The sequence below is a fragment of the Haliaeetus albicilla genome, chromosome 19, assembly GCF_947461875.1.
Source record: "Haliaeetus albicilla chromosome 19, bHalAlb1.1, whole genome shotgun sequence".
In the NCBI taxonomy this organism is placed as follows: domain Eukaryota; kingdom Metazoa; phylum Chordata; class Aves; order Accipitriformes; family Accipitridae; genus Haliaeetus; species Haliaeetus albicilla.
Window position 1 is genome coordinate 2320573 of NC_091501.1, and position 9803 is coordinate 2330375.

Below are 9803 nucleotides of genomic sequence, written 5' to 3' on the forward strand. Positions count from 1 at the left end.
GGCGGGTAGGGAACAAAGAAGCCATTTAAAAAAATAAAAAAAAAAGGACAAGAAAACGACCCCCGCCTCCATGGCGGACGCCAAAACGATTGCACAAAGGCACCATTTCAGGGCTGAAATTTCACCGCACCAACGTGATTAAAGGATTCCATGGAGGGTGGGGGGAGAAGGCTGAAGGCCACAGTGCTGCAAATTAACCTTTTCTTAGTAAGGATGGCCTGGACCAGGAAGCGTTTGTGTTCCTCACAGTCAACCCCCTTCCCACACCTGCAAGTGCCTCCACATTCCCTTTGACCTGTCATTTCGCCCAGCGACCCCATTCAGCTCTTGCATTATCACCTCCAAAACCAGCCCCTCCTGTACACACCAACAGAGGAAGGATGGACCGGTGCTTTTACAGGGAGCAGTAAGAGAATGACATTCATGGTTGGTTATATGAGCCGAGTTCTCAGGCAGGTGGATATAAACTCCCTTTGGGACATGGATGCTCATGTGCAGGCACCGACCACACATACAGCATGGGGAATGCACACTTTATATATAAGCACGAGCTTTAACACAAACTAGTTAGAAATACTCTTCCTGGACTTAGTGTAAAGAGAAAAATTAACGTAAAGCAGAACCCACAGGTTAGGTGCACCTTCCCCCTTCTTTTCTTCAGAAAAAAGACAATAAAAATTCCGAGAGCACTTTTTAATAACATAATTGAGAAAGACTCGGTGTGTTCTGCCCAAAAGCTCAGATCTTCCTCATACAGAGCAAGAACCTTGGAGCACACAGATCAAGAAATGAAAACTTGGTAGTGGCTAGCTGGAAGCCCTTGCAGATTGTAATGCATCCCCCCAACTCCTGACTTGAGCATGTAACCTCCCCGCGCATCTGAGGTGAGAGTGCAGGTAGCTGAAGGGGACAAATGACTGATCTTTCATCACGCTACAGATTACAGGACTCTAGGATTTAACTACTGTTGTGCCACCATAAGAATCACCAGAGTACGTACAACTGAGATGGCTGGAGAGCACCCACACCCCCAGCACCATCAGTTCCACCGCATGTCAGAGAACAGCTGTACGAGTAACAAGCGCAGCGACAACCTACAACTGCCGAGCTGGTGGGACAGTAAGTGGCGACTGCGCTTCTTCCGGCTGGGGCAGTGCCACTGAAAGGGGATCCCCACTTCTGATAAGCAGCAGGAGCAGGGAAACAATAGGTGATTTGATGAGAGCTGCTCTACGATACTCCTGAGAAGCCCCATAGCCAGCCCCAGCCAGAGAGGAAATTGGGGGTTTCCACAGCAACCTGCTCAGGGCACAAAGGCCCGACTGTCTAGGGGGAAGCAATGGAGGTGTCTCAGCGCTCCCGTTTTAAGAAGGGACAGGGGTGGAGGGCCGGAGTCTTTCTGAAGCCAAAGTACCTGCAAGAGTGTTTTTGTACAGCAGGAGTTTAATTGGCTATCGGTCCTACAACCAGGGAGGAGCTGTGCTGGAGGAGGTAGTTACTGCAGTCTTTAGCCTAGGTAAAAGGTAGGGCATTCACAGGTGAAAAAAAGCTGCAAGAAAAGCATGGCATTTGGCTCCCTAACCTTACCAATACAGCCCATGACACAGAAAGAAAGAATAATGATGAAGCTGGTAGAGAGAAGTAAGAAATTCTCTTGGGCATGTAGGACTGAGATGAAAGAGAAGGTGGGAGGAAAAAAAAACAAACCCAAACACATTTAACTTAAAATGGGGAGGTTTATAATTTATTTACACAAATATAAACAAAAATAGAAACATCTCTGGAGAAGGAAAGAACCAAAACAATGGCTGGAGGCAGATCAGTCTGTGATAATTAACTCATCCACACCCCAGTCTTCATAGCTCCCATCTGGTAGGTAACGACGGATGATTATGGGGATCTTGCGTGCTCTGAAGGGAGGACAGAAAGGTGAACAGAAATGCCAGAGCCTTCACTATGCCACTTCAGCAGGCAATGGGAACTGAAGTGCTTAGCGGCTTTGGTAAGCTCATCAGGTTTAACTAAGAGATCTGTGTAGCACCAGTGATTTGGTATTAGATGGTAGAGGGAAGTCCCAACAACCTGCTCTCTTTCGTAGGTGCAAAGCAATGAGCACCCTTAGACTTAGAACAACCAACGACCTACAGAGGGTCAGGCCTCTGTTGCTACTGCAGGAATTGAGCCCTGTGACCTGAAGCCGCTATGAGACAACACCAAGCATCTAACACAGATAAAGGGAAAAAAAAAAATAAATCAAGGGACTTGAAGAACAAATCCACTTCTTGTTTGATGGAAGATTTTTCCCCACAAGACACTACAGAAGTGGCAGAGTTCTGAGAACCTTCAAGACAAACTGGTATTTACAGAGTATATTGCACCCTGAGAGCATCAGTTACATTTTAAGGATACATGAAATAGGGCCTATTCAGGTACCAAAACCTGGTACAGCTGGGGTGGAGCACAGCATCTGCTAACAGTGCTTCCAATTAGAAAGCAAGAAAACGCTGAACACAATTTAACTTAATGGAAGTAGATTTAAGTCAGCAGCATGTAATCAGGCAGTCTGGAATCTAACCAGGGCATCAGGTTTCAACCGTATCAGACTTGAAAAGTAATACAACTTCTTTAATGATCACATTCAGGGCCATTGTTTTTCCAGTAGCAAAATAGCTCCCTCATGCCAAGAATTACAACCAAATTTTGGCACAGAAGAGGATGCCACTATACTTTGTCACACCCTGACTTACTTTCTAGAGCTCATGCTCAGACAGTGACCAGAAGCAATTCAGTCTGAGCTTGGAGATCTGAGAGGAACGTGACCTAAGGAGCTTTTGGCAACAATAAAGGGAGCTGTAATAGATATAAAATCTGCAAGAGCAACAGCAATGCACTGAGAAACTTGGGGAGCAGAGGGACAATTCAGTTCAAGAACAGGGATTTAATCAGTCACGGAGTCCAGTTGCTCTGCTTGAAGGATACCTGCATGTGATCTAGGTCACCGACTGTGCAGGCAAACTGTGGGCCAGCAGGGAGCTCTGCTGTGGAAAGGGGGGCCTGTAAGTGGTCATCCAAAAGCTGCCTCTGCTACAGTCAGAAAGGATTTATCTTTCTGTAAGCAGGGGACAGGCCCCCTTGCAAGCACAGTAAGCCAAGCGTGCAAGGGTGCAGGAAAAGAACATTCTTAACAGAGTCTCCACACCATCAGCCTGACCCTTATTTTACTTTTTGCCAGCACTTCATATGAACACTGGTCTGTTCAGATGGCTGCTTCGAATCAATTCCATTCAGGAAATTAAACCAATTGCAGAAAGATGAGGACCTTGGGTTCTCATCATAGAAATAAAGAACACTTGGACTCCAAAGTAAAACAGGTCAGAGCACTCCTAATCATCAGTACTTTGTATGAGCAACTAGGATGGGAGAGAGCAGCTGTGGAGAAGTCCCTACGTGAAAAAAAGGGAAGGCAACTGTAGTGCTCACTGTTGTCAGGGGAAGACAAGTTGTGTTGGAATAAGCTGCTAAATGCTGGGACAAGGAGAGGACTGCTGGCTTTATGGAAATCAATACGCTCACCTGCCAAAGCCTGGGACTTACTTGAGTTCTTTCATGGCAATCAGCAAGGGGTCCGTCTCTCCTTCCAACTCCACCATCACAGGGGCACACATCCTGGGACAGAACATCAACAATCATTTGAGTGAATGCACAGAGAAGGAAAAAGAACAGCTAAGCACGTGCCTACCTATTCACCTGCACAACGGCCAGTGAAGTAGGAGGGTGGGACACTACCTTGGCAAATCTGATTTGCTCTCTTATGCACTTCAGGAAGAAAATTCCCCTCAAGTGGTTCCAGACTGAGCTTTTACTTGCATGTTCTTCTTGCCCCATCCTTCAGCCTCTGCTGACCAGCTGGTGCTCAAGGGCTGGCTACACCCTCCTAGTCACCCTCTGCTGTACTTCAATGTGAGGAAAAGAGTGGTTCTAAAATTAATCCAATGAAGAGGGTGGAAATGCTGTAAAATGAGCATGCCTCCCACAACTCCAACACACCTCTTGCGTTCCAATTTGCTCACACCTTCCAGGCTTTGTTTGGGGGGAGGAGAGGGGCTGGATTTACAATGCACTCTACCTCTAGGAATTAAAAATTAAGCATTTTGCAGTGAGTTGTAACAGCAGAGCAAACATGGGTGACATCTGCCCATTAGACAGTGGCAGCAAAGAAAGTTCATGTTACACGTGGATAAGGCCACTGGGGGCTGCTGCTGGCCTAGGTTCAGCACTGAAGGCAGAATCTGTAGGTGAAGCAAAACCAGGCGCCAGAGTGTTTTGGATTAAAGGCCTGGCACGGGTCCATCTCATCTCCCCCATTTTTCTGGCCTTCCACCAGTTGACAGAAGTGCACAAAATAGCTTCACAGAGTGAAGACTGTGCAAAGAATAGCTTGGCAAAGCGATGATTAAGGAAAGATCTGATCACCACCTACGAGCTTCTAAATGATGTAGAGGAGAGACATCATTTTAAGGGTGGATATAACCAAGATGAAAGTCATAGATGTGCTTTCAGACAAACCTTGATGCAGCCTAATAATCTCGCTCATAAGGCAGGTTTTCAAAAAGCACAGAACTTTTTGACATGTATTATTAAAACAAGTCTAGACAGGCAAATGGATGAAGTTGAGAGCAGCCAGCCATTCTTAAAATAGAATTTAAGTGTTATTACCTATTATAAATCAGGCCTTCCTATTCCAAATACTTGAAAAAACTTACAGCTTGCCACAATGCAACTGCACTTAAAACAGATTTTGGGTTGGTTACTCCAGTCCCACTTCCTACAGCCCTGTGGTATCAACTGAAGATGTCCTGGAGCACCCACCCCTCCCTCCGACACTGGCTTTTACAAACCGGTTCTCAGCTTTCCAGCCCATGTTGGCTCCCTTATGAAAGACAGAAACCAGGATCAGCTTGCTACATCCCCTACTCATTTCGCCTGCGACCTAGGAAAGGTCCACTGCAGCTCCTGAATACTCCCCTCTCTAGGCACAAGCACCACAGCCTCAGCCAAGGCAAGAGCCAAGAGACTTCACAGGCAACGAAGAGCAACACAGTCCTGTGCTTCAGTGCTGACCAAGATGGTGATCTGCAAGCGGAGCAGTCGTTTAAGGGATTACATGAGATCCAGGAGTTTTTAAGGAAGGAGGAAAGCAGCTTTCAGCGGGAAGGGAGGAGAAGCTGTGGTGACGCTTGGGATACGGAGTGAAATACTCACGCTATCTGGAGGGCGCGAGTGCCCAGGACTCTGGCTCGCTCGTATTTGGTCATGTAGGGGGTAGTGATCCGCTTCTGGTTCGCCTGCTGCCGCTCTCCCGAGGGAAGGATTTCCACGTTCTCCTGTCCCTCCTGGGGAAAGCAGACCAGTGCTGCACCTCAGCTGCGCCCACCACCGAGGCCTCACGCTGCTGGCTGAGCCCCCCGAGGCCTCCCTAGCCCCAACCACCGCCTAACCAGGCCTCGCCCGGGCCGGCCGACGCGGTGGACCCGCGGGGGCACCCACCTCCTCCGCGTTCTCCAGGTCCTCCAGGCCTTCATCCTCCTCCACATCATCGAAGTCGTCCCCGTCAAAGCTGCAGGAGGAAAACGGACGTCGAACACCGAGCCGGGCCGCCCCCGACCCGACGCCCGTCCCCCCCCCCCCCGCTTCCCACCCCCGGCCTCACTTGTCCTCGTTGTCAGACATGTTGCCTCCTCGCCGCCTTCCTGCCCGCCGGAAGTAAGAACCACTTCCGGGGGCTCGCCGGGACGCCACCGGAAGTGCCCCGGCGGCGCCGTTACCGGGGCGACGCTCCTCCGTTCCGTTCCCTTCCGGGTCGCCGCTTCGTCGCTGTGGAGACGTCGGAGCGCCGCGGCGTGACGCCAGCGCCCGTGACGGCAGCGGCGGTGGCGGGGCCGGGGGGAGGCGGCGGCGGCGGCGGGCCAGCCCGGTACAGCCCGGCGACCCGGGAGCTGCTGAGAGGTAACGGCGGAGCGGGGCTGAGGCCCGGTCAGGCCGTTCGGCCTCCCCGTACCCCGCTCACCGCTGGAGCGCCGGGATCCGGCCGGTCCTGCCCCCGCCGCGGGGGAGGAACCCGCGTCCAACCCCGGGGGAACCGGGCGGCCTGAGTCTTCTAAACCTCCATCTTCCCCTTTGGGTTTGGGTCGTGAGGTGGGGAGAGGGAGCGGGGGGGAGGATGGCCCCGGTGCCGGTTCCCCGGCCCCTTCCCGCTGCCGTCTTCAGGTAGACGTCATGTTTTTCAGCGATGATGGAGGAATCGAAGCTGACGCCTTTCCAGAGGCGATACCTGATGGACCGCGTGAAACGTGAGTGACGGCCCTCTCGCCTTCATGTCCCACCTTGAGGCAGCGGCGTTTGCCCAAAAACACGGGGATGTCCGGGAGCAAGGTGTCCCCAGGGGTCATCCAGGGAACGGGACGTGATGGCGTGACTTGAACGGCAAGCGTGTCTCGTGTCAGCGCACACCAACAACCAGCACGGACGTCTGTGGCACTCCTGGGGTCTTCGCTTGCAGTGCTACGGTGGATCAACAGGCAGATCTGCTGCCAGCGGTAGCTTGGGGCTATCCACCCCGGCTTCTCTCTTATCTGACCTACCGTTATTTTTGGTTTGTTCTCCAGGAGGAGACACCCTGCCCCTCCAGTGTCACCCCACATCCAGCAAAGAGCCAGCGCCTGCAGCGCCTGCTTTCTTCCTGCCAGTTTGTCAGCCATGCAGGCTTTCGGCGAAACCACATCTCCGACCTGCCGAGGTTTGCCAGGCAGGAGATGCCTACACCCGAGAGAAATTCAAGCCACGGGCGAGGCGTAAGTCAGCAAACACCGCTAATAAATAAATAAACGCCACCGCCCGCTCCTTCTCTTCCCCTTACATCCATCCCCTGCCTGCAATCTCAGTAGCGGCAGGGAGTGTCTTAATTGCTCTTCGTCCTCACATTTTCTGTCTTCAAAGATGCTTTAAGAATGGATGTCTGAGGGAACATCTACTGTAAGCACTCGCTGACTTCTGCCCACTGGCTGGGAGGGTGACAGGCAACAGGGACTCACGCAGCCCTTGCGTAAGAGGGGAACGCTGTGTAATTTTCTAGTTTATAAATGTGAATCAAACCTCTGATGTCAGTTTGGTTGGCTCTGTATGCCTGTGCAGTGCTTGCGCAGTTCAGACTGGGCTGTTGTTAACGTAACGCTTCCTCTGGCATCGTTAGCAGGGAAGCGGTGTGGCCAGGCTCCTCTCTGAGGAGACAGGCTGATAATAATTTTTTTTCCCCTTGGCATTCACAGGAGATTTGGAAAAGGAGAAGCAAAGGCTCCAAAACATCTTAGCAACAGGGAAGGATGTGGTGGAGCACAAGGTGAAGCAGATCCAGGGTCAGACAAAGGAAGAGGAGATACCTGAGCCTGACCGGTTTGAAGAATGTACGTCTTCACGTAGCCCGGAGGAAGGCAGGCAGGAAGCCTGGGAAGGGCTGGGGTGGCAGGCCATGTTGCCGGTAACCTGAAGCCCGTTGTGGAAGGAGGCACAAAGCCCAGTTTCCAAGAGAAAGGACTGGCTGCTCTGACTTTGTGATCCAGCCGTCCTCGCAGAGCTTACCCTGCAGAGGTTTGCTGGCAGATGCAAGCTCCCTGGGCTGCCTGCACAAAATGAATTCCGCTGGCGGGGAAATCCCCTGGGGACGCGCAGGGTGACTTGGGCGGGAAGCCCAGGTACTGCAGGTCCTTTTTCCAGCCAGCGTAACTCAACATAGACTAGGACACTTGCCAACCTGACCATGGTTTGGGCTCTGTTTTCTTTCGCTCCAAGATCAGAGCAGTTACACTAGGAAAGCTTAAATGTCAAGCAGAATTTTAAGCAGTGAGGGACTTTGGCCTGCAGAGTATTCTGGGATGGCAAAACCCCACCTAATACCTCTCTGTGCTTGAATCTTCAATGTGTGTGTACACCCCAGCTGGCCCTTCGCTAGTGAGGGCAGCACAAAGATGGACAACGCTAGAATAACGTGTACAGGAGGGGTGCTTTGGTCCCTGCTGCAGGGAAGCCAGCGCAGCTGGCTTCATGCATGCTTTGTATCCTCTAAAACGTGTTGCAAGCTGAGTGCTGTCCTTGACACATCTGAGATACCCATGTACTTTGTACTGTGGCAAGATTTGCACCAGCTGGCTGCAGGTCTGTGCTGCAAAGCGGCAGCTAACGCTCGTGCCTGTGCTGGTCCTGGGACCAGAGATGGTTGCGGTCACCGGGTGATGCATGGCAACTAACAAACCTCAACAGCTTTAAGCAGGTTCTGTTTCCATCCACAGTCTGGTTAAATTGCTCACAGGCAACAGAGAATTGTCTGTACAAATTAAACTAGAAAGTCACCATTCCAGCAAGATGGGAGGTGGCAAGAAGATGGGCAGGGGGGACATTTCCCTTTGCGGAAGGGACTACTGAGGTATTTTGATGGCATGCACGAGACGAGTGTTAGAGCAGACATCACCCTTCCCCTGGTGGGACCGCCGTTCAAGCAGAGCTAGGAAATTGGGAGTTCAGATCCAGACAGAAAGATGTTTTCTTGCTTTTTGGTCAAATCCTGTTTCCACAATGTTTTCTCTTATCCGTCAGTGGTGAATGAAATTCAGGAGAGGAGGGAATTCCTGGCAGAGATGGAAGCTCTAGGACAGGGCAAGAAGTATCAAAGGATTGTCCTCACTGAAATCTCACAGGTATGCAAGGGCCCTGGCAGCACTGGTCGTACAGTACATGGAAGGCATCCCTAGTGTCCAAGACCTTAAAGCAGACTCTCCTCCGACACCCAAGGGGTAAGGGGGCAGAGAACTGAGTGTTTCCCTTCATGGCACAGGACAGGTGTGAATTTGGGGAATGTGAATTAGAGGTTTTTAGCCTTTCTATCTCTGCGTGTAACTTAATCAGGGAAATAGAACTTTTGTTCTTGGGACTGGCAAAAGAAGAAAAAAAAAAAAAAAGCTGCTGGCTTTCTCCCTGTTCAGCCCTTCCCCTTTGTACTTTGCAGAAAATGCGTGAGATGGAGATCATTGACAAGAAGAGAAGTGAGGAAATGAAAGAGATCATGACAAAAGACTTCCCTGGTGGGAACAAATCCGATCCCCCCAACTAGGCCGAGGGAAAAACACAAGTGCAATTTGTTCCCACCTCTTCTTCCCAGACTCTTGGCATTGGAGTCTCAAGGGCTCTGTCTGTGCCTGTGCCCGAAGAGGGGGCAGCACCACCTGTTGCCTAAAGCCAGAAGGCAGGAGCAATCGGTACATAACTGGTGACAGAAGAAAGCTGTTGTAAAATCACCTACCCATGCACCGGATCCCTTCTTTCTTAACGATATTAAAAGAGACAAAACCACACAGCAGTGGCTACTGAAACATGACAAAGCAGAGCCTCCCTTTGTTTATGCAGTGCTTCAGAGTACAGCGACCCATCGATAAAAATGTCACTTCTTTTCCATCCACCCAGAAGTGGAGGTTTCTCCTGACATGATGCTAACACTCGTGTTGCCACCCACATCTGTGACCCCTTCCTGCCCCCACGACTCTGGGATCGGCTGTGCTGGCAGACGGCAGGGAGGAAGATGCAGCCGCGTGGCCTTGCGCAAACAACGAGCCTCCGGCATTGCTGCAGGTCAGCGTGACTGTGTGCATCATCAGCAAACTTCTCAGCGGCAGCTGAAATGGGCAGGCGCTCAGGGAACACAGCTGTACTGAGGAGGGAGAGGGGATTTCAGCCCAGCGCATGCTGCTTTTTGCTGC

General features: G+C 51.2%; 2 protein-coding genes across 2 annotated transcripts; one reads left to right on the forward strand and one right to left on the reverse strand.

Annotated features, from left to right (window-relative positions):
* Nucleotides 1-1716: 1716 nt before the first annotated feature.
* Nucleotides 1717-5872, reverse strand: POLR2F (RNA polymerase II, I and III subunit F). Its single transcript, XM_069807275.1, has 5 exons — nt 5711-5872; nt 5548-5617; nt 5263-5393; nt 3595-3666; nt 1717-1910 (listed from the first exon to the last, which is right to left on the reverse strand). The coding sequence occupies exons 1-5, from the start codon at nt 5728-5730 to the stop codon at nt 1820-1822; spliced, it is 384 nt and encodes a 127-aa protein (XP_069663376.1). The 5' UTR covers nt 5731-5872; the 3' UTR covers nt 1717-1819.
* C19H22orf23 (chromosome 19 C22orf23 homolog) lies at nt 5733-9397 on the forward strand (the record flags this gene model as incomplete). The annotated part of the gene is made up of 6 exons (XM_069807042.1): nt 5733-6006; nt 6288-6350; nt 6666-6851; nt 7326-7460; nt 8647-8747; nt 9056-9397. Coding segments are annotated over 6 exons (864 nt in total), but the record flags the coding sequence as incomplete, so codon positions are not given.
* Between the last annotated feature and the right edge of the window lie 406 nt (nt 9398-9803).